Source organism: Oryctolagus cuniculus, chromosome 14 (assembly GCF_964237555.1).
Source record: "Oryctolagus cuniculus chromosome 14, mOryCun1.1, whole genome shotgun sequence".
NCBI lineage: Eukaryota > Metazoa > Chordata > Mammalia > Lagomorpha > Leporidae > Oryctolagus > Oryctolagus cuniculus.
In genome coordinates, this window is record NC_091445.1 from 2785015 (window position 1) to 2809494 (window position 24480).

The 24480-nt window shown below is 56.6% G+C and overlaps 1 protein-coding gene across 1 annotated transcript in view; it reads right to left on the reverse strand.

The window, feature by feature from the left end:
* The window catches only part of ARSB (arylsulfatase B), a 143153-nt gene that overhangs the window by 103669 nt on the left and 15004 nt on the right, over nucleotides 1-24480 (reverse strand). Inside the window, exons 2-4 of the mRNA XM_070056318.1 lie at nucleotides 17307-17493; nucleotides 12329-12519; nucleotides 3246-3453 (exon numbers count right to left, since the gene is read on the reverse strand). Of these exons, the coding sequence (XP_069912419.1) occupies nucleotides 3246-3453; nucleotides 12329-12519; nucleotides 17307-17493 (586 nt within the window). The remainder of the gene's footprint in view (nucleotides 1-3245; nucleotides 3454-12328; nucleotides 12520-17306; nucleotides 17494-24480) is intronic.

Genomic DNA, 24480 nt, shown 5'->3' on the forward strand with positions numbered 1-24480 from the left:
ATGTGTGAGACCCGGGGGGAGATCCAGGCTCCCGGCTCCAGCCTGCCCCAGCCCCAGCCACTGAGGCCATTTGCAGAGTGAACCAGCAGGTGGAAGGACGCTCCCTCCCCCCACCTCTGTCACTCTGCCTTACAAATAAACAAATCAGTCTTAAAGAACAAGGTTTCTAGACATCAGCTTCCCTGGGAGGATCTTTCAGCTACCCTGCAGACTGTCCCAGAGCACAGAGAACCAAAGGCAAAGCAGCCGGGCGCCTCTCGGGACGCATCCGCCCCGATAACAGGCAAGAAAGAACCCAGCAGCCTACGCTCGCCTCTGACATCAAGCAAAATCCCCAAATGACTAAAAACAGCAGAGTAACGGAAGGACAGTGACACGACCCAGTGGGCTTCACCCCAACAGAGCAAAGAGGACCCCAGACTAAGACACCCACTCGCACGACACAGCGTCGGAGCCTGAGACAGCCCGGCTACAGGCAATCCCGGTTTTCTCATGGGGAACTCCAAATATTACTTCTGCCAACATGAATAGATGTTACAGATATTCGTGAAATGTCACCTGTTCTAAACTAGTTAGCCACGTCCACTTGAAAGCAAACACTGATCTTCAAATATTTTTCTGTTCTCACGTATCGTGAAAAACTCACCTCCCACCTTTTCCACGCCTCTAGACACCAAGCTGGGCCGCGCTGAGACGCCTGGCACGGCCTCCGGGCTCCCACCTTCACTTCTGCCTGTCTGACACCTGCTGCCTGCACGGGAACCCTCTTGTCCCTCCTGCAACGGTGTCACTGTCACCTCTGCAGAACACACCTGCCGTTCTGAGGCTGCTTCCCACAACAGCCAGAAAATCCGTGTCGCATGTCCCGGCCTCCTTCTTGTTGATTGTTTCTGGAGTCCTTGATCAGGCACCCAGTACCAGCACTGACCCAGAGTTCAAGACAAGATATGCTGACAAGGACGCCCTGCTCACGAGAGATCTGACCGGGATTTAAGTCAGGCGCAGCCTCTCTTTGGAGCGTATGTTTTGAAGACAACAACAGGGTTTACCTTGGAGTCAGCTCTTTTCACAGCAGAGCAAGCTTGGGGAACCACAGCACCCGGAGAGCGATCCCAGGGAGCTCAGTGCAGACGGACATCACGGGGAAACTCTGCTGCAGGTGCAGGTGCCACAGGGTCACCACCTCGGGGCAGGTGCTGCAAGCCGGAACCCCCAACCTGCTTCTGCCCGGCTGCGTGACCCTGGCACCGTCCTCAGCCCTGCTGGGCCTTGGCTCTCACACCTGTGAGACATGGCAGAACAGTTCCCAGAGGATTAATTATCCTGACAATCAGCCCAGTGAACTCACGCAAAGTGCTTAGACCTGGGTCTCACAGGGAGCAGCACCCAGTGAATGCAACACCTGATAACCAGGTTGATTCAAAGCAAAGTAAAACTTTGAAGACAGAAGAGCTGTGAGTGGGATACTGAGATTAACTCCTGCACATCTCACACCCCCAGACGGTCACGGCACAGCGAATGCACGGATGAGAAGCCGGCCGACACACCTGCGGCGTTACCCAACTTATTAGATGTCAGTCAAGGACCGTCAGGGTCTGGGAAGCCACCCTCACAGAGGACTAACGCAAAGATACCAACAGACCAAAATTAAAAAAAAAAAGAGGACTGTAAAAGGAAGAGACACAAAGTTGGGAATACAGATAAACTTTAAACAATATGCATGCATCTACATATAGACACACAGGCACACCTGTGCATCCAGACACACTTGTGCACCCACACACATGTGTACCCACAGATACACGTTTGCATCAATATACACATGTGTGCATCCACAGACACACATGTGCATCCAGACACAGCTGTGCATCCACACAGATACATGTATGCATCCACACACCCCTGTGCACCCAGATACATGTGTGTGTCAACAGACACATGTGCACCTACAGCACACATGTGCATCCAAATACAGACACACATGTGCCTTCAGACACCACTGTGCATCCACACATGTGAATTCAGACACACCTGTGCACCCAGATACATGTGTGCAGACACATGTGCACATAGACGCACATGTGTAGCCACATACAGACACACATGTGCATCCAGACACACGTGTGAATTCACACATGTGTACACCGACACACATGTGCATCCAGGCACATGCGTGCCCACAGACACTCGTGTGCACCCACATCCAGACACGTGTGTGCCCACATGCAGATACAGTGAGCATCCAAGCACACATGCGTACCCACAGATACATGTGTGCACCCACATCCAGACACGTGTGCACCCACATGCAGATACATGTGAGCATCCAAGCACACATGTGTACCCACAGACACACGTGTGCACCTACAGACACACCGCTATCCACACACAAACTCATAGATTCAGTGGAAAGCTTACAACATAATCATAAGGAAGTTTCCCAAACAGAAAAAAACAAAATAGGAAAATAGGAGAAGATGTAAAGAACCCGAGGAACTGAGAGGTGGGGGCTCCTCCCCAAGGGCTGGAGCTCATGAACGGGGGATGGGAGAGAGGCTGGGGGCACCAACACTGGGACACAGAGCCCCGCCCTGTGCGAGGACCCGTGTCTCCAGCCAGAACCCCGGCGGGCAGCACCACGCCCACACCTGTGCATCGCCAGGAAAGTTTAGAAAATCCTGTCTCGGAGAGGGGGGAGACGTCACACAGATGCCAGGTTAGGGGCGGGAAGCCACCAGCAGGATGAACACGGTTTTCCAAGTTGTCCCTGGGGGCCAACAGGACAGAATCCTCCCCCACCCACTCTTGCGTTTTTCCTCTAATCAACGTCCATGACTTTCAGTGTTAGAGAGCAATTTTGACATCCAAAAATGTGCACGTGCAGACTCTGCTCAGCCTTAAACGGCTCCACCTCCTTCACAGGGCCCCCTCCAGCCAGGACACAGGGGACGACTGGGCTGGGGGGACAGCCAGACCCCAAACGCACTGCCCGCCACCCTGGTCTGAGCCACACGCACCACACTCCTTGTTTTCGAGCAAACCCCCAGAACAGAGTGATGTCTGCGGAGGGAGCACAATTCTTTGTCTTTAGACATCGTCCTCCCCACGATGACCGCACCCCCACTTCTGCAGGCCGCGTCTGTCTCGGCAAGGACCCACGGAGCGCGCCCGTCTGTCCTCATCCCACTACCGCACACGGCGTCCCAGGCTTCGCCAAGAGGTGGCCTTCCTCCTGGCACACTCACCCGTGGAGAAGATGAGCACCGTGTTGTTCCAGAGCCCATGGCGCCTCAGGGCTGCCGTGACGTTCCCCACGGCTTCGTCCATCAGGGACACCATGCCGGCATAGTGCTGCCTCTTCTTGTCTTGGATGAAGTCGTAGGGCTTCAGGTACGCCTCGGGCACCTGCAGGGGCTCGTGCACAGACTGCAGGGCCAGGTACAGAAACAGAGGCTGGAGAGAGAGTTTGCACACGTGAGTCGAGAGGGCTCGGGTGAGACAGTCGATCAAAATGACACCAAGACCACCTACAGAACGCACCAAAAACACCCAGGCATCCCACGTGCTGAGAGGCTAGTATCCAGAACGTATAAAGAGCTCTTGGCAACTTACTGTTGTAAGACAGTTCAACTACCAACGGACAAGGAATTCGGATAGAACTTTTTTTTTTTTTTTTTGACAGGCACAGTGGACAGTGAGAGAGAGAGACAGAGACAAAGGTCTTCCTTTTGCCATTGGTTCACCCTCCAATGGCCGCCGCGGCCGGCGCGCTGCGGCCGGTGCACCACGCTGATCTGATGGCAGGAGCCAGGAGCCAGGTGCTTCTCCTGGTCTCCCATGGGGTGCAGGGCCCAAGCACTTGGGCCATCCTCCACTGCACTCCCTGGCCACAGCAGAGAGCTGGCCTGGAAGAGGGGCAACCGGGACAGAATCCGGCGCCCCAACCGGGACTAGAACCCGGTGTGCCGGCGCCGCTAGGCGGAGGATTAGCCTAGTGAGCCGCGGCGCCGGCCCGGATAGAACTTTCAAAGGGCATGTTGCCCCATCCTCCTCCATTACCCGCCCCCCACCATTCCCAGACCGGTAAAAACCCAGCCCTACAGCCGCGCTGCGCACAGCCTCTTCACCAGAACACGCTGCCGTCCCTCCTTGTTCCAACAAAACAACTGGCTGTCTCCATTGAGCGCGGCTCTGTCTCCCTTTTCCATCGCTCCCTTCTGGGGATACAAGAGGCCAGAACCCCAAGCTGTTCCAGACCTAACACCATCAGCATAGGAGGAGATGATCAACAGCAGTAGTGCTTAGGGAGACGCAAAACAAACCACAGGGAGATACCACCTCCCACCAAGCAGGGCGGGTGTAACTCAACAAATGGAAAATGGGACCAGCACTGCAGTGTAGTAGGCTAAGCTTCTGCCTGCAGTGCCAACAACCCACTGGGCGCTGGTTCTAGTCCCGGCTGCTCCACTTCCGATCCAGCTCTCTGCTATGGCCTGGGAAAGCAGAACAAGATTCCCAAGTCCTTGGGCCCCTGTACCCGCGTGGGAGACCTAGAGGAAGCTCCTGGCTCCTGGCTTCGGATCAACTCAGCTATGGCTGCTGTGGTCACTTGGAGAGTGGGCCAGCGGAATGAATGACCTCTCTCTCTCTCTTTCTCTGGCTTTGCCTCTTTCTGTAACTCTGTCTTTCAAATAAGTAAAATACTTTAAAAAAAAAAAAATAGAAAACGGGACCAGCACTCTGGTGTAGTAGGCTAGGCATCTGCCTGCAGTGCTGACATCCCATAAGGGTACCAGTTCACATCCCGGCTGCTCCACTTCTGATCCAGCTCTCTGCTGTGGCCTGGGAAAGCAGAAGAAGATGGCCCAAGTCCTTGGGCCCCTGCACCCACCTGGGAGACCTGGAAGAAGCTCCTGGCTTCAGATCAGCCCAGCTCTGACCATTGTAGTCATTTTGGGAGTGAACCAATGGATGGAAGGCCCCTCCCCCCCTCCCTCCCTCTAACTATGACTCTCAAATAAATAAACTTTTAAAAAATGGAAGACAACTAGTGTCGGTGACGACTGGGCGAAACCGGCACCCTCACCGATGGCTCACAGCAGACAGAACAGCGTGTGCAGCCGCTCTGCAGAAAACCAGGCTTCCCTGAAGTCGCTCAGCACAGCGTCACCTCCTGAGGGCACAGCACACATCCACACAAAGCTTGTACGCCTGGTCCCTGAAACACGCCCCATCACGGCCAAGAAAGCGGAAGTGACGCCAGTGTCTAGCAGCTGACAGGTAAACAAAACACGGCATGGCTTCAGCGATTTCTGCCAGTAAAAGGAACGAGGTGTTGACACATCTACAACAGATGAATCTAGAAAACGCTATGCAGAAGGGGAGGAGCCAGGCACATAGTGCCTAACGCCACCTGCAGCAAAGCCCGGGATGGGGGGTAGAAAAGGCAGTGAACGGGGCCGGCGCTGTGGCACAGTGGGTTAGGCCCACGCCTGTGGTGCACACACCACAGATGGGCACCAGTTCATGTCCCAGCTGCTACTCTGCCCATCCAGGTCTCTGCTAATGCACCTGGGAAAGCTGCAGAAGATGGCCCAAGTGCTTGGTCTCCTGCACGCACACTGGAGACCTGGAGGAAGCTCCTGGCTTTGGATCAGCCCAGCTCTGGCCATTGCAGCCATTTGGGGGGTGAACCAGTGGATGGAAGATCTCTGTCTCCCTGTCTGTAACTCTGCCTCTTGAATTAAAAATTAAGTGTTTAAAAAGGAAGGAAGGAAGGAAGGAGGGAGGGAGGGAGGGAGGGAGGGAGGGAGGGAGGGAGGGAGGGAGGGAAGACAAGCAAGTGAGTGACAGGTGCCAGGTTTCTCAACAGCGCAATGAACGCTACACAACATGGTGAATTTCTGTGAATCCTGCCCTTCAACTGGTGGGTTTATTGGCTGGGTAAACCACGCCTCAATAAAGATACTACCAAACCTAACAAAAGATGACAGCTAAAAGCAAGGCCCTTCAACGGCCTCAAAGGCCCGGAGCCAAGCAAACGACAGCAGTAACTGTGACGGTATATTCGGCATGAAACCATGATGCTAATCCACACATTCCGTCTCACTTAATACCCCAACCACCCACGCTGTATCCAGTCTACAACTCAGTTAACTGAAGCTGAATGGTCGCAGCCTCGCCCAGGCCGGCGCTAACTGAAGAGCAGTTTCCTGCAGGCAAAGGCACGGTCACCCGCGGTGATGGGTCACCCGCGAGACACTCCCACCTGGGACTGAGTCCACCCTTCAGGGAGCATTGCAGCACGTAAGTGCCGAGCCAGCTGGCCTTTGACGTGGGACCAGGCCGACGGTCTCCCCGCAGGCCGAGCAGCCTGAGCCGCCGCTGCCCGGTGCACAGCCCTCACCCGGGCCCTTCCAGCTCAGCCTCTCCTCTCCAAGGCACCTCTCTGAACGCTGAGGTCCCGTGCCGTTCTCTCATGAGCTGGAAACACGCAGAAGCAGCCCTGCGGCTCAGAAATAAGCACATGAATTTGTTCAAGTATGTCAGACACTGAAATCTCAACTGGAAAAGGCAAAGGGGAGAGCGGGGAGTGGAGTCTCACGGTGGGCAGGGTGCGGGTGCCCATGCATCACGCGTCCCGTGGCAGAGCAGAGCGTCCACACCGCGCTCGAGGGACACCAGCAAGGTTGTCTCTAGATCAGTCTTTAGGACTTGGAGACGTCATCCTCCCAGAGTTAGAATTGTTAAGAGTTTCTAAGTATCAGTCATCACTAGAAACATTCAAGTAAGCAGGTGGGTGACCAGATGGCCCTGACGCCTACATGGGCCCAGTGTACCGTCTGTGGGTTACCTCCGTGGGAAAACACTCCAGACTCCCACGCCAGAGCCAACACCACGACCTCGGACACCAAGCTCTGCCTCTGCCCCCGACCCCACCCCAGCCCACCCCCAACACACACAGCTCACGCATGGTTCCTGCAGACCACAGCAGAGGCCCCAGAGCCCACAGGCGAGAATGACCCAGGCAGAGAGGGCTGGGGGAAAAACGTGCAGGGTCACGGCAGGGCTCTGTGGCTGGGGCCGAGCACCGGGTGTGCGGCCCCTGGCACAGCCGGCTGCAGCCACCAGCTGAGGTCTAGAAGCTGACAGGATTACAAATCAGTAGCTGGGGCTGGCGCTATGGCGCAGTGGGTTAATGCCCTGGCATCCCACATGGGTGCCGGTTCAAGTCCCAGCTGTTCCACTTCCCATCAAGCTTTCGCTATGGCCTGGGAAAGCAGGAGAAGATGGCTCAAGTCCTTGGGCCCCTGCACCCACGTGGGAGACCCGGAAGAAGCTCCTGGCTCCTGGCTTCGGATCAGTGCAGCTCTGGCCATTGCGGCCAATTGGGGAGTGAACCATCAGATGGAAGACCTCTCTCTCTCTCTCTCTCTCTTTCTCCCCCCCCCCCGCCTCTCCTCTCTCTGTGTAACTCTAACTTTCAAATAAATAAATGAATCTTTTTAAAAAATCAGCAGCTACAATAAATGGCAACCCACTTACATTGAGAGGCAGAGTTACAGAGAGGCAGAGGCAGAGAGAGAAAAGTCTTCCATCCAGTGGTTCACTCCCTAAATGGCTGCAATGGCTGGGACTGAGCTGATCCGAAGCCAGGAGTTAGGAGCTTCTTCTGGGTCTCCCATGCAGGTGCTGGTTCCCAAGGACTTGGGCCGTCTTCTACTGCTTTCTCAATCCGTAGCAGGGAGCTGGATCAGAAGTGGAGCAGCCAGGTCTTGAACCAGTGCCCATATGGGCTGCTGGCACTGCAGGCAGTGGCTTCACCTGCTAGACAGCACTGGCCTCCTCCTTTTATAAAAATGGGACATATCACACAGAAATTGCTGACGACTCCACGTATACACTCCAGCTGGTAACCAGAGGCTGGAGTAAGAGAAATGGGGTTACCACCACCACTGCTCCCTGACTTTCTGGGGTCTCCCCTCTGTCTCCCCGATCCTGGGTGACACCTTGCCTCACCCATCGTAAGGACCACAGCCAACACTTCTCCAAAGAAAGGTGTTAACACAAGAATGTTTCCTCTGACTCCTGGTCGCTAATACACAGAGTACCAAAAGCCAGCACTGACGCCCTGGGACTTGCTCACTGTCGCCAGCCCTGGTCTGTACACCTGCAGGTCTGGTCTTTCCACAGCCCCTTGTCAACTTCTTTATGCAGTGGAGGATTCAGTCTGCGATTATCAAGCAAACTGCAAGTTTGTTGCCGCAAACATTAAAAGAAAAAGGGAGGAGGAAGGGAGAAGGGCAGGAAGTATCCTTCTGTGCTTAAAATTGTGCGTATGGAACCCGTTCTCTGTACATCAACAGAAGAGAGGTGAACAGAGAGGCACGGCACAGCCACGTCGCCTCACAGGCCTCGGAGACCTGGGGGGATCTGTCCGTCTCTGCTCGGGTTCAGGGAGGCATGGACAGGCGTGCTCTTTGTCCAGCTGAGTCCTTAAGCATGTGGCTCCGCCCACTCTGCGGGTCTTGGTTTCCTGTGCTCCCGCCTGTGTTCTGTTGATCTGTGTTTTGTCAGCGTAACTCCCAGGCCCCCCAGGAGCCTGCGAGCTGTGCTTCTGCCCCTCCCGGGTCAGCGGCAGCCCTGGGGTGGGGCGGGGAGGGGCACAGGTGACGCTGGGGCAGGACTCGGTCAGGAAGGGCTCCGGGCCCCAGTGTAAGACCTTAGAAATCCCTGGTCGGAAGGCACTGCCCCCACCTGGTGGAACGCAACCAAACAACCCGAGCTCTTTCTCCTAATTCTTCCCTGGGGGCCGCAGCCACCACCCGCACTCCGCAGGGACTGAAAACACTGGAGCGGCTGCCCAGCCCACGCCGCTGCATCGGTCAGACTTCCGGGAACCCAGAACTCAGGGCCTCGCTGCAGGCCGGGCCACCTCCGCCTCTCGGGCGCCGGGGTGGACGTGGGAGCCCGAGCGCCCCCTTGTCCTTTCCTGCATCCAGACCCCTGTTCACATGGACGCGGTCACAGCCGCTGCCCTTCCTCCAGCCGCGCTGCCTCTGTCGCTCCACAGCTCCAGGCTTCTCCCCTCAAGTGCTCTGTGAAACAGCTCCATGGCTGGGGCTGGGGTGCAGCGGGGGAAGCCGACGCCGGCTACGGCAGACGGCATCCCACATCACAGAGCTGGACGGAGTCCTGGCTGCTCCACTTCCAATCCAGCGCCTGCTAACGCACTTGGGGAAGCAGTGGAACACGGCCCAGGTACGTGGGCCCCTGCCATCCACGTGGAGACCCAGATGCAGCTCCAGCCTCCTGGCTTCAGCCTGGCCCAGCCCTGGCTATTGTGGCCGTTTGGGGAATGAGCCAGCAGATGGAAGACCTCTCTGTTTCTTTGTCTTTGTCCCTCTGTCTTTTAAACAAACAAACTAATTCTTAAAGAAACAAAAGGCCCAGTTTTAGGTTGGCTCAGGGGTTCGTGATGTCCATCTCAGGAAACGTCACCTGCATCCCGTGGGTCTCTGGCACCTGAGAAATCAGCACAGAATTGGCTGGGACACGGGGATAACACAGGAAGCGTGGCTCATGGCACCACGCGGGACACTGTCCTGTGGACAGCTGGAAATGCAGCCATCCACGTTAGCTTTCTAGAACATTCCTGGGTTACGACGATGTTCTTCATTCATGCTTATTCCTCAAATCGCACTCTGAGCACGCTGGGGAGGACGGGGTCCGCCTGCCACGGCGTCAGTCAGACACAGGAGGGACCACCAACACGATGGCTTGCGGCTCCCACCCCCTGTGGCCCCCAGCTGCCGTGTTTTCCCACCGCGCCAGTCAAGCCAGCCACCCACGAACGAGCATCACCCAGCTCCGCGCTAGGGGGCCCTGCTGGAGCACACCCGTGCTGCGGGAGCCGCCGGCCGCTGGGATGAAGCTGCTGTCAGACTGAGACCCCAAAACAGAGGTCGGCTTCCACCCGGCTCTGTTGGAGGCCTGCGGCAGAAGGCTCCGGACTGCATGGGATGTCCACACAGAGGCATGGCAGGATCCCGGGGGGCGTGGGGGAGGACAGCAATGAAGCAGCAGTGGCCCGTGGACCGCGGGACATGGCATCAGTGCCTCCCACAGGTTTCCCGGGGGATCCGAACGTCCGGCCAGCACTGCAGCCACTGGGTGGGATCAGGACTCGGGCAGGCCGACTCACCCTGTGAATCCCAAGTCAGACTGCGTGAGAGTGAATTCTGGCCCCGACGCTCAGTGGCTCCGTGACCTTGAACGAACAAGGTGGCTTACGAGCGACAAGCTGCCTATCCAGAAGGATAACACACTGCCCCTTAGGACCCCGCTTTCCTCTTGGGGTGTGAGCCGTATCCACAAAATTCCAAGCATGAGATAGCAAACTGGGAACTTGAGCCAATGACCCGGCGGCTAGCTTCCCAACTGTGAATCCACGGGTGAGACCCCGACGTAAAGACCTTTTTAAGAAGATGTTCCCATTTCTCAGCGTTCCATAGCTCCAAGACATCAGCACAGAAGAGTGATTAAAAAAGCCAAAAGTAGGGCAAAGCTGAGAACAGACAGAAATCAGGGAAGGACCTCCCACCTCCTCCGCCCCCGTAAAGGCAGAACCAGGGAAAAAAAACACATCAGAGACGAATCGGTGGCCGGCACCACGGCTGAGCAGGCGCATAAAGCAGAACCCACGTTGTGCTCTGCACCAAGCGCCTGCAGGACCGGTCAGAGAGGCGAGGCAAGCGACCTGGAGGCACCAGGTAAGGAGCAGACTGCCACCCCGCTCCCACGGATGGGCAGTCTGCAGGTGCATCTGCAGGAAGCCAGGCTCTGAGCCCACTGCCTGACATCACGAACATCACAAGCCTCTACCCGACTTGCAAAGCACGTACAAGCTAATGGCGGGGGAATCACCTTACACTTCCACTCACGGGGCCAACTCTGGGTTAACAACAACAGCAGTGGGGCCTGCACTGTGGTACAGCGGATAAAGCCTCTGCCTAAAGTGCTGGCATCCCATATGGGTGCCAGTTCGAGTCCCGGCAGCTCCACTTCTGATCCAGCTCCCTGCCAATGCACCTGAGAAAGCAGTGGAAGACGGCCCAAGTGCTTGGGTCTCTGAACCCACATGGGAGACCTGGAAGGAGCTCCTGGATCCTGGCTTTGGACATGTCCAACTCCAGCCATTGCAGCCATCTGGGGAGTGAACCAGCAGATGGAAGATTGATCTCTCTCTCTCTCTCTCCCTCTCTCTCTGTAACTCTGCCCTTCAAATAAATAAATAAATCTTTAAAACAGAACAAAACAAAACAGCAGCAAGGCTGATGTTGTGGTGCAGTGGGTTAAATCCCAGGTCAGCAGCGCCAGCACCCCATACAGGAGCTGGTTCAAGCCCTGGCTGCTCCTCATCCGATCCAGCTCTCTGCTGTGGCCTGGGAAAGCAGTGGAAGATGGCCCGAGTGCTTGGGCCCCTGCACCCGGATGGGTGATCCAGAGGAAGCTCCTGGCTCCTGGCTTTGGACCAGCCCTGCTCTGGCCATTGTGGCCACTGCGGCCATTTAGGGAGTAAACCACTGGATGGAAGATCTCTCTCTCTCACACTGTGTGTGTGTGTACGTACGTGTGTGCATCTCTACCTCTGTAACTCTATTTCAAATACATAAAATACATCTTAAAAAAACAGTTGTGACACGCTTGGGTTTGTCCGACTCGCTTGTTCTTTTGCGGGCAGCTCAGCCAGCGGATCTCAGCACCAGTGCCCCGAGAGCCGCAGTGTGGTCAGTGGGCGGGGTAGAAGCCTGGATGCCTTAAGACCCCTACTTTCCCCACTGGGCTGCGGCCCTGGCAGAAGCCACACTTAAAACAGAGCCTCTGGCAGAAACTGACAGCGGATTCCAACATCAACACAGGAAAACAAAAGGTACAGAATGATCCAAACTGCCTCCAGGCGGGAGAAACAGGTTTAGAAGATTCGCCCCAAGCAAGCCTAGCGCTTGCCACAAGGAAGCCTTGGGCCAGTGCCACCTGCTCTAACAGTCACACTCAGCACCGGAAACACCAAACCCAGGGAACCAGACTGCTACGGACACAGAATTTCCCAGGTGTGTGTGATGTGGGACCTCTCTGTTCAGACGCAGCCGTTCAGGTTTCTCCCAAGAGGGGATGTGTGGTCTCCCCGGGGTGCAGGGCACCACCGGGGATGGGGCCCAGGCCTGCTCTCTGCCAGCCTGGCCGACGCTCCGCCCACCTGCGGCCTTGGCCCCGCCCAGCCTGTGATCCCAACAAGGCCCCGGGGGTCGGGCAGAGCGAGCCTCACCTTCTGGGGCGGATGGTCAGCTATTAGGGCTGTGGCCCGTTCGGTAAACACGTTCGTTGAGTACATGTTCTTGTAACCTGTCGCCACCTCCTCGCCGTCTCGAAAATCCAGAGCACAGCGCGTGACGTTGAGGGCGTGGATCGGGGTGCAGCGCTCGTGGGAATAGTAATCTTCACTGCCCAGCAGGTAGCCTGGCGCGGGAAGGGAAGACGGACAGTCAGCTCGGCTCAGGGACGCTTCGGCGTGTGCCCCACTGGTGCCAGGGACCCCGGGACAGAGCCAACCAGAGCACCCGCCCCTGTCACCCGGACCGGCAGCAGAAGGCGTGGCTACGCTGCCCTAGAGCCTCAGCTCTGCTGCTCACATCGCCAGAACGCAGGCTCCTTCATGCAACTGGCAGAGGAAGTGATCCCAAGCCCTAGTTGAAAAAGACCACAGTTTGAATTCAGTGAAAGTGGCAGCATCAGAGTCCTTGAAAGCTAAGGGCAAAAATCATACAAGGTCACGGTTAAGCGGTGTGAGGCGGGTCCACGGGACCCTCCGTGCTGCAGCTCCCGAGCTGGGGACTGCTTCCCGGCAGAGCAACCAGGCGTCACCGGCAGTCGGATGCTGACACCAGCTGGTGGGAGAGACAACATTTCCCAACACACTTCCCAAGAACCCCAGCGCCAAGGGCTGACCAAGCCCAGCACCGAGAGGCTCACCCCAACCGCAGCAGCACACACGGGTCAGACCCAAGCAGGAAAGGAACTGGGTCTTTACAAGTAGCAGGCATTTCTGCAAATGCTCCCCAGTTCCCTGAACCATTACAGTAAGCTTGCTGCACGTGATAGGACTGTTTACATAAAATGCCCAAGACCGGCAATCCAGAGGCAGCTCGTGGACCGGCGGAGGTACAGGAAGGGCGACAGCTACATGTAGGACAGGGGAGCAACCCCGGGCGTTTAGTAAAAGCCACTGAACTGTACACTTTAACCGGGCGAGCCATGTGCCTGTGAACCACACGTCAATCAAGCGACGGACAGCAGTAAGCCCCGCCCCCACTGGGCTCCCGGCTCTCTCCTGCCCCACACTGCTGCTAACTCAAAATGAGGACCACAGAACCAGCCTGGCCCTCCCCCAGGCCTGAGCCGTCTTCCCTTTAATGAAATTAACAGCCTTCTACAGCTTCTCTGTCAACACATTTTTAATTAAGTCTTCCTTTTCCATGAGCCAATACATTTAATATCCTGAGTATAATTAGTACCTGCATCTCAATATATCTTTAACATTTTTTAAATTCATTTTCTATTTTTTTTTTGAAAGGCAGAGTGACAGAGAGATCATCCATCTGCTGGTCCTCTGCCCCTAAATTCCTGCAAAAGCTAGGCTGGAGGTGCCTGCGCTGTGGTGTAGCAGCGCCAGCATCCCATACAGGCACCGGTTCAAGTCCCAGCTGCTCCAGTTCTGACCCAGTTCCCTGTTAACGTGCCTGGGAAAGCAGCAGCACATGGCTCAAGTGCTTGGGTCCTGGCATGCACATGGGAGACCCATAAAAGACTGCTGGCTCCTGGCTTTGGCCTGGCGCAGACCCAGCCGTTGCAGCCATTTGAACGGTGAACCAACAGATGGAAGACCTCTCTCTTCTCTCTCTCTCTCTCTGTGCCTTTCGAATAAAAAAAAAAAAAAAAAAAAAAGGCTGGGGCCGGGCCAGGCTGAAGCCAGGAGCCAGAATCCCAGGCTGGGTCTCCCACATGAGTGGCAGGGACCCTCGAGCTGTCACCTGCTGCCTCCCAGCACGCACTGTAGCAGGAAGCTGGACGGGAAGCAGGCAGGACACAGACCCTGGCGTTCTGAAACGGGATGCAGGTATCCAGGCATCAGGTCAGCCACTGCACCACAACTCCAGCTCCTAAGACGACTGTCGGCGACCATCTTTTCTAAGGATATGCTGAGCAACGTAAAATAAGCGGGGAAAGAAATGCATCCATGCGGGAAAACTCAGCCCTCACGTGAGTGCTTAGCGTGGCAAGCACTGTGATTTTGGAGTTTTGTGGGTGTTTTTTGATAATTACTTGATATTAGAGCCAAAAAACTCCGCTCAGGGCCTCTCGTGAACGTCAACAGCTCTCTGTGATTTGGGAGGAGGCACACATGGACGTGCTCAACGGAAGACATGAACGGGACAGTGAGTGATACTGCTCTGAGATGCACCCAGAACCACGAACTCACAGGCTGGCCCCCAGACCGCCATAGAGCTCCCCACGCCCACGGTGACCGACGGCCACACCCTGAGCCTGCAGAGGAAGCCGCCTGTCAGCACGTGAGGAGAATGGTCACCACTCACAGGGCTGGGCCCCTACACGGTTCTCCAGCTGATAAAAGGGGCAGGCAGGGAGCTGGGGGAGAAAATGAGCTGGAGCAATTGCCCAGAGTGTACTGAGCAGCCCTGCACATAGCTCCACCCCCTCAGATGCCCATCCAGCACACTCACGTTCCCATGATGCACCTGTGACTCCACCCCCTCACATGCCAATCTAGTGTGCCCACATTCCCATGAAGCACCTGTGACTCCACCCCCTCACATGCCAATCTAGTGTGCCCACATTCCCATGATGCACCTGTGACTCCACCCCTCACATGCCCATCCAGCACACTCACGTTCCCATGATGCACCTGTGACTCCACCCCTCACATGCCAATCTAGTGTGCCCACATTCCCATGAAGCACCTGTAGCTCCACCCCCTCACATGCCAATCTAGTGTGCCCACATTCCCATGAAGCACCTGTAGCTCCACCCCCTCACACTCCACTGTGCCCACTTACCCATGATGCATCTGTTTGTCCCCCTGGACTGGGAAGGAGACCCCGTGAGGAATACATGAAAGCTGAAAGTCTCACGCACAGCACCCCTGAGCTGCAGCCCATCTGTGTGTTCAGTTAGAGCCGCACCCCTACCCAGCAGGGGCTGCTGGCCCCTCCTCTTGTTGCATCCCCAGCCTTTCTCGCCGCGGGCAGCTCTCTGGTCTTCCCGTGGTGGGTCTCTCTCTGCACAGGGTTACCCGCACTCACTGCCCCACGTGAAAGTGTACACCTAGCGTATACCCCTGCTTAGGGGCTAAGACGTGGGGTAAAGACCGGGAAACACCTTCTGACCACGCTTTTGGGCACCGCACCGGAGCTGTCACAGTGAGGGCAGCTGTGTGGTCAGCACACCCTCTGGCCCCAGGTCCCTCTTTGTAGGAAGGTGGAGTGTTCATTGTTCACCTGGGCTGTCACTTCTACCTTCTCTATCTGATTTTTTAGTATACAACTTGGCTGCATTCATGGGTGAAGGCCTGGGTGAAAAACGTCAAAGGATATACTGGCTCTATGTTCTAGAAACTCTCTCGTAGGAACATGATTTCACCCCAAGTCTGATTTTAACAAGTGTTTGAGGTCACCGTGGATACATCCATGTGCATCCAAAAGATTGCCACGGTTGATTGGAATGTCTGCCGGGGTGCCTGGGTGGGAGTAGGGCTCTCTTGATTAGCAATGCCTGCTGGGGTGCCTGGGTGGGAGTGGGGCTCTCTTGATTAGCAATGTCTGCCGGGGTGCCTGGGTGGGAGTAGGGCTCACTTGATTAGCAATGTCTGCTGGGGTGCCTGGGTGGGAATGGGGCTCACTTGATTAGCAATGCCTGCAGGGGAACCTGGATGGCAGTGGGGCTCTCTTGATTAGCAATGTCTGCCGGGGTGCCTGGGTGGGAGTGGGGCTCACTTGATTAGCAATGCCTGCAGGGGAACCTGGATGGCAGTGGGGCTCACTTAATTAGCAATGCCTGCAGGGGAACCTGGATGGCAGTGGGGCTCACTTGATTGGCAATGTCTGCAGGGGAGCCTGGGTGGGAGTGGGACTCAATTGATTAGTGATGGCTGCCAGGGCTCCTGGCAGGACCGCTGCTCTGCGATGGAGGCCCCGTAGACCTGTGGATTTCAGTCCTGGATCGGTCTGCTCCCACCGCTTTGTTTTGGCCCCGTATGAATGACTTCCGAGTCGCTCTTCTTTGCTCTGGCTCTCCCTTGAACAGAAGTGTGTATCTCCAGAAATGGGTACAGAAAACCCCCCGGTGCTGTTTCTGAGGATGCTGTCTGCCTCGCCCTCTCCCCAGGGAGCAATCTCAGGTCTCGGAGCCAGAGACGGCTTCCCGCTTCCGGAGCACCCGGCTCCTGCCCCTCCTGGAAGTAATGGGGCTCTTACTGTTCCCTTCTCCTCTCCTTCTTTGGAAATGAGAACTCTCACATCTCGGAGTGGAATGTCCACGCCTGCAGCCACCCAGCTCTGTGCCACCAGGCGCCATGAAGCTCCCCCGTCTCCCCGTGCCCTCGTGTGGTTCTGTGTGTGTCCAGCGTGCTTGTGGCAGAATGAAGACACAGATGGTGAGGTGTGCAGGGAGATTAGCAGCTGCAGAGAAAGCCACTGGGCATAGAAAGGAGGTGACAGAGGGGCTGCTGCCGTGGGCGCAATCGGCAATCATGGCAGAGGCGCAGCAGGGGTGAGGGGCTCCCATCGGAACCCCCTTCCACCCCTGACCGTCACGGGGCTGTGAAGCCTGTGACGCTGCCTTCGTAGGGTCCCCTGGAGCCGCAGGTTAATTACCTTCCCCACTTTTATCTTACGTTCAATCCACCAGTGATTTTAAAAACAGATCTCAGCAGAGGGAGAGGTGCCAGAGGGTGCCCGTGCTCCCCAGGAAAAAGAGCAAACTCTGCGTTCAGGCCACGGAAGGGGCTGCATGAAGGAAACGTGTGTCGCGTTGGCCTGGAGGTGAAATCACCCGCGCGTGTCCGCTAGGGGACAAGGGTCCCCACCAGCAGGGGCCGTGCTGTGGACACACAGGCTCCCGGGGGCACCCAGAGCCGGGCAGGGGCATTGCCCACCGGGGCCCCAGAGCGCCCCATTTATGGAGGCACCCAGACGGCCGCACAGAGAACACAGCACGCGCGCGGCCATTACCGAAGTAGGTGTCGAAGCCACGGCGGGTGGGGAGGCACTCCTTCCGGTACATTCCAAGGTGCCACTTGCCCACCATGTGGGTGGCGTAGCCGGCGTCCTTGAGCAGCTGGGGAAGAAGCTTCTCGTCCAGGGGAAGGCAGCTGGGCTGGCAGGGCCAGATGATCTCGTGCTGCAGCCCCGTGTGGATCTGGGGAGACACAGCATCACACGTGACCTCAGGGACACATTGACATCACAGATCTCAGGGAGACACGTGACGTCATGGATCTCAGGGGGACACGTGATGTCACAGATCTCAGGGAGAGACACAATATCAAACATGACCTCAGGGACACATGTGACATCACAGATCTGAGGGAGACACGTGACGTCACGGATCTCAGGGCCAGATGATCTCGTGCTGCAGCCCCGTGTGGATCTGGGGAGACACAGCATCACACATGACTTCAGGGACACATGTGACATGACAGATCTCAGGGAGACACGTGACGTCACGGATCTCAGGGCCAGATGATCTCGTGCTGCAGCCCCGTGCGGATCTGGGGAGACACAGCATCACACATGACTTCAGGGACACATGTGACATGACAGATCTCAGGGAGACACGTGATGTCACGGATCTCAGGGCCAGATGATCTCATGCTGCAGCCCCGTGCGGATCTGGGGAGACACAGCATCACACGTGACCTCAGGGACACATGTGACATCACAGATCTCAGGGGGACACGTGACATCACGGATCTCAGGGCCAGATGATCTCGTGCTGCAGCCCCGTGCGGATCTGGGGAGACACAGCATCACACGTGACCTCAGGGACACATGTGACATGACAGATCTCAGGGAGACACGTGATGTCACGGATCTCAGGGCCAGATGATCTCATGCTGCAGCCCCGTGCGGATCTGGGGAGACACAGCATCACACGTGACCTCAGGGACACATGTGACATCACAGATCTCAGGGAGACACGTGATGTCACGGATCTCAGGGGGACATGTGACATCATGGCTCACTGGGAGAGACAAGACATCACGGCTGCTGATGCTGAAACACTGGCCTGACTCTGCTCGGGGCTGGCTTCCCGTTTGGGAGCGTGAACCTGGCGGGAATGATGGATTAAGTATCCGATACACATGAGGTGCTTTCAGCAACTGTTTACCGAGGTGCAATGTTAGAAACCATGGACGTGGGTTTTTATCTCTGAAAGAAATAAAAGGGTGCAACAGTACAAGGTGTGCATCCATCAGGGAAACGTGTCATTTCTGGACGGGGAAGCCGCTGTGCCAGGACAACACTGGTGATATCTGATAGGACCAGGGAACTGACGACGCACCCTTCTCCCACTTTACATAAGCCCTGATCACAAAAGGCAGCGACCCACTTTTCCTCATTGTGGTTTGTTTATTTCAGGGACAGAGATCTCCCACCCACCAGCTCACTTTGCAAATGCCTGCAACAGCTGAGGCTGAGCCAGGTCAAAGCCGGCAGCCAGAAATTCAATCCAGTCTCCCGTGACGGGGGCAGAGACTCAAGTACCATCACCTACTGCCTCCCAGGGTGCACATTAGCAGGAAGCTGGAGACAGGAGCCTGGGCCAAGCACCTCAATACCAAACACTGGCATCCCGAGCTCTAGAGCATGCACTCACTCAAGTCTTCATTTACAAAAACCAGCCACCTGACCACTGCGTGGGAGTGGTGACCCAAGGACAGCCAGGGCACGCGTTCCATGCAACACCCGGCCTCTACGAAGTGACCGGGGCTGGGCGTGGTGCACATCAGCCGGCGGCTCGGCAGCCTCCCGGAACCCACAGCCTGTTTCACAGTCAAGTGCCAGGGGGCTCACGCAGCTGACCGAACACTGCACTGCAAGTGGAAGACACAACGGTTGTACGGCTGCTTTTGAAATCAGAAACGCCCTAAGTGGAAGCGTGGTGAGTAGGGGCTGGCGTGAGAAGGCTGCAGGGCTGCAGCCGCCAGATCTTCCGCTTCCACCAGAACAGACCACGCGCAGGAGCAGATCCTCCTGTTAAGAGACAAGATGTGCTGGGGCCGGCGCTGTGGCTCACTTGGCTCATCTTCCACCTGCGGCACCGGCATCCCATATGGGCGCCAGGTTCTAGTCCCGGTTGTTCCTCTTCCAGGCCAGCTCTCTGCTGTGGCCCGGGAGTGCAGTGGGGGATGGCCCAAGTGCTTGGGCCCTGCACCCCATGGGAGACCAGGAGAAGCACCTGGCTCCTGGCTTCAGATTGGCGCAGCGCCGGCCGTAGCAGCCATTTGGGGGGTGAACCAACGGAAGGAAGACCTTTCTCTCTGTCTCTCTCTCACTGTCTGTAGCTCTACCTGTCAAATTAAAAAAAATTAAAAAAAAAAAGAGAGAAAAGATGTGCTAAACATGTGAAGCCATGCCCCTCCTCTCACAGATTTTCTTAGGGAAAATACCATTGTTTTTCATAAGATAATCATGTTAACCTGTAATGGAGTCATTATTGCTTTTCACTGGAGGAACAAAAAGTGTGCAATTACTGTGTTAATTCAGAGAATGGCCGGTTTGGAAGGAGCCCACACAAACGCCTCCTCTTTAGGGTCCTCACTATTAAGCAGGTGCAGAGGTCCCAAGATGCTCCAATGGTCCTTGTGGCTAAGAAGAAAAACTGAAAAGGAGGGGAGACACCGGAGGAAGCACATGGAGCCTGGCGAGCGGAGGGGGCGCCCTCCACACTGGCCACAGGGCTCCAACAGGTGAGACCCCACCTGGTCACCGGCTCTGGGAGCCAGAGTTCAGCCCAGTAGGGCTCACTGGCGCCTCCTGCCAGCTGTAAGGTGCATAGCAAGCAGCCTGACACTGATGAACCTGAAAAACAGGTTTGCAGGTGATTTCAAACAGCACAGCGCCAGGCCCAGGACCCAGAGCCCAGAGCCCGTCCCAGCTCCACCACTGACCGCGGGGTAACGCGGGGACTGGCGCCAGCCACTTCCTAAGTCAATAAGGTGAGCATGTGAGGATGCGCTCCTGCAGCCCGCCAGGCCGGCCACGCACACACCAAGCACTGGGCAGCGGCGCCTACGCACGCTGCCCCTGTGTCCATTCCAGCTGCTTTCCGGAGGAGACGCAAGCACTCCCACCATCCTGCGATCCTTGGAACCACCTGGCTGCGGCTCTGCAGATGCGGACCAAACACTGCCCCTTCAGTCACTCTCGAATGGAAACCCTGGCTGCTGGGGTCACACAGCCTCGCCCGTTGGTGTTTGGTTTCGTTCTGAATATCTGGTAATAGGTACAAAGTGCAGACCAAAAAAAAAAAAAAAAAAGCTCCAAATTCACAAGCATTTCCTAATTGATTATAGCTGACTCTTAAACTGCTTTCTAAATGCCGTTACACAGTCTTGAAGTTCATTTTTTCTGTGTCTTTCCAGAACTAACTATCGGGATTGAATCTGCTACTGCCTGACCTCCTGGCGTCCCCCTTGCCCTCCTGAAAGAACCATCTGGAACACGCCAATGTTAGTGGGGGCTCGCTGTGAGGGCGAGTGGGGACACACACCCCAGAACCTGTCGGGGGATGCTCCCGTACCCACAGTCTCCTGTGCCACTCGCACCCCAGGGAGGCTGCTCACAATGAGACGGCTTTGCCAAGCCATGCAGAAGGAAGGGGGCGCAGCCCACACACTGCCCACTGCCCACGGATCCCTCCGCCTCCCCAGCTGCCCTGAGTGGCTGACCTGTGGGGCCCAAATCAAAAGGCTCCTGTGCCCTCTTGCTGTTCACTGTGCCCAGCCAGCGTGGCACCTGCCGGGAGGTGAGACAGTAGGAGCAGCCTGCCGCAGCCTGGCTGGAAGTCACGGGAGGCAGCCCCTGACCCTTGACCCCACTCCCCTCCTGGGCCTGGTAACCATCCCTCTCTCTCCACATGCACACTCCTGCGCACACACATACACACATGCATGCACATGATTGAATGCACACTCATGTGCACACCCACATGCAAGCACACGCATACACACCCACACATGCACATGCGTGTACACTAAATCTAAAGAGGACCCTCTCCATTGCTAACACCACACACTCACTCAACACAAAGTTGATCCGAGGCTCAAACACTTCACAGTTTATGCTCACTGGCAACCCAGCAGATGTAAGGATCCTAACTCACGAACCCAGACCCCCCAGGCAGAGGACGCCATCTGCAAATGTCCTCAATGGACCGTTAGGCCCCCCACGCGGGGACGGACTCTAGCAGCCAGGGCACCGCCCACAGAGCCCTGCAGTCCACTCTGCCCAGCCACAGGCCCCTGGCCAGGTGGTCGGCTGAAGCCTCTGTCCACTGGGAGGAAAGGGGCGAGGGTTTCTAGCACGTGCCCGGTGTGTATCACGCTGAAGCCAGGGCTGCCGACGGCCGCCCACCCCCGCAGCTGCAGGAAGGCAGTGCCCCTGCGCTGGCACTGGCCACACGTGGCCCCTGGCTGCGGCACCGAGGGCCTCTGCAGGCCGGGGAGCTCCCCCTGGAGCCAGGCCTCAGAACAGCCACAAAGAACGCGGGCTGGACAAAGGCCGTTCATAAGATCCGGAAAATCAGTGGTTTCAAGTCTCCCCCTGAACTGAAACCAGTGCATGCATTCTATTAGGAAAAGCTACAGAATTTTAGCATTTTTCCTTTAAATCATGAGACTCTGAACAAGGGGTGATGAACACAGAAACTTGACTTCCGTCTGCGGAGCTCTCCAGCAGCGCTGCCGGAGCCGGGGGTCAGGCAGGCGGCAAAGACCTGCACGGACACGGGTGGGCGGCAGGCCCAGGACCGCCGCCTGCCCTCCAGCTCCCGAGATCTGAGGATGCTCACGTGGCTGACCCGAGACACCTGATAACTGCATGTCCTCCCACACGCAGGATTTCAATAGCTTCCGATCACTGGGCACCTGGCAGCAGGGAACGCTGTGTAGACGGCTGGCCCGTAGGACTGGCCAGGGACAGCGCTGGGGAGCGCCTTCATGGGCTCGCCGTGTCTTCAGGTCTTTTCAGGCTGTGCCTGGCCGCATCCACCGCCGTCGGCCTAGTGGCCGTGGAGGACTGGCGCGCTCTCTGGATCAGTGCGTGTGTGTGCACATCAGTGTGCAAACATATCAACATATTTTCTATTCCAAACTCCTGCATGTATTTCCACACAACTATTTTTTTTTTCATAAGTTTGCTTAAAAAGGCAGGGGAGGGGGGCGGGGGTCACACAATTCTAACTCGAGTGGCAGCTGTGGAGGCAGCGACAGACGATTTAGCTCCTGGGCAGACTCACCGGGACGCTGCTGGATCAGAAGTCGTCTTTACTGTGGGCCAAAGTGGATGCAGAACCATCGTTCAGCAGAGGCGAGGGCTGCAGGTCTAACCTCCACTGGGAGCGGGCAGCACCGGGCGCTCCCTCCAGGCATGGGGGCCCTCACTCGGCTCCCACACTGTCACCCCCTCCCTGCTCTCAAGGCTCTGGCCTCAGCTCCTGTCACAGCGCCCTCCTGCACAGCCAAGTCTTCCCCATCTGGGCACCGGCACCTCCCGGCTCCTGAGTCACCATCACCCACTAGTGCTGCCGCGCCATCACCTTCGCTCTCCTCCGTGTCACTCGTCCACCCTCCTCGCCCCCCGAGACCGTAAGCACCAGGAGATCCCAGACGCCAGGGCAAGGCCTGGCCCAGCCGGTCGCTCACGGGTGTTCACCACGTGAAAGAGGATCGGGACATCACCGCGATGGTGACATAACGCGACCTTCCCTCTAACACCACGTCCACCCAGCGCCCTGCTGGAGGTCACAGTCAGGGCAACTATCAAGAAATTAAGTTAAGAAGCATGCAGATGGCGTAGAACAAAAATAAAACTCTATTCAGAGGACAGGATTTTGTACACAGAAAACCCTAAATGGGTATGGGGGGGGATGCCGTTTGGCACAGCGGTTTAGTTGCCACTTGGACACGGGATCCCATAGCAGAGTGCCCAGATTGAGGCCCAGCTACTCGGCTCATACCGATCCAGCTTCCTGCTAAAGCACACTCTGGGAGGCAACGGTGCCGGCCACGCAGGGGGGAGGTCCGGAGGGGGTCCCATGCTGCTGGCTTTGGCCTGGCCCAGCACTGGCTGCTGCAGGCACCTGGGGAGGGAGTGAGCCAGTGGATGGGAGACCGATCCTCTCCCCCCCCACCTTTTAACAAATGGGGCAGGAGCATCTGGACACCCACATGAATTCATAGACAACAATTGGCTCCAAACGTATCAGAGATCTAAATCTAAGAGCCAAGACTATAAAACCCTCCGAGGAAATCATAGAGACAAATCTTCATCATCTTAGAATAGACAGCAGCCGGCGCCGCGGCTCACTAGGCTAATCCTTGGCCTTGCGGCGCCAGCACACCGGGTTCTAGTCCCGGTCGGGGCGCCGGATTCTGTCCCGGTTGCCCCTCTTCCAGGCCAGCTCTCTGCTGTGGCCAGGGAGTGCAGTGGAGGATGGCCCAAGTGCTTGGGCCCTGCACCCCATGGGAGACCAGGAGGAAGCACCTGGCTCCTGCCATCGGATCAGCGCGGTGCGCCGGCCGCAGCGCGCAGGCCACGGCGGCCATTGGAGGGTGAACCAACGGCAAAGGAAGACCTTTCTCTCTCTCTCACTGTCCACTCTGCCTGTCAAAAAAAATAAAAAATAAAACAATAAAAAAAGAATAGACAGCGGTTACTTAGGTAAGACACTGAACGCAAAGGCAACCAGAGAAAAGCACTGGTGAGTGCCACAGCGAAGTTTACAGCTTTGGCTGTGACTCAAACGTTATCCAGAACACAGACAGCAAGGCACGAATCTGATGAGGACCCAGCAGACTGCGGACGCAGCACCAGAAGCTAACACAACTAAAACAGCAGAGGATCGAGCAGACATTTCTCCAAAAAAGCGACTTGCATTTCCAGGATGCATCTGGTCGCTGGGGAAATGCAAGTCAGACGACCACAAGATGTCACTTCACACTCGCTGGGATGACCGGAAGCTGTCATCAAAAACACAGACAGTGAGTACTGGCAAGGGTACAGACACGCCCCGCTCACGTCCACTGCCACGGGAGATTCAAAACCCGGCAGGGGCTGTGTGAGACAGCGGGGCGGCTCCTCAGAAAGCCAACACAGCGCTGCCACGTGATCTGGTCCTGGA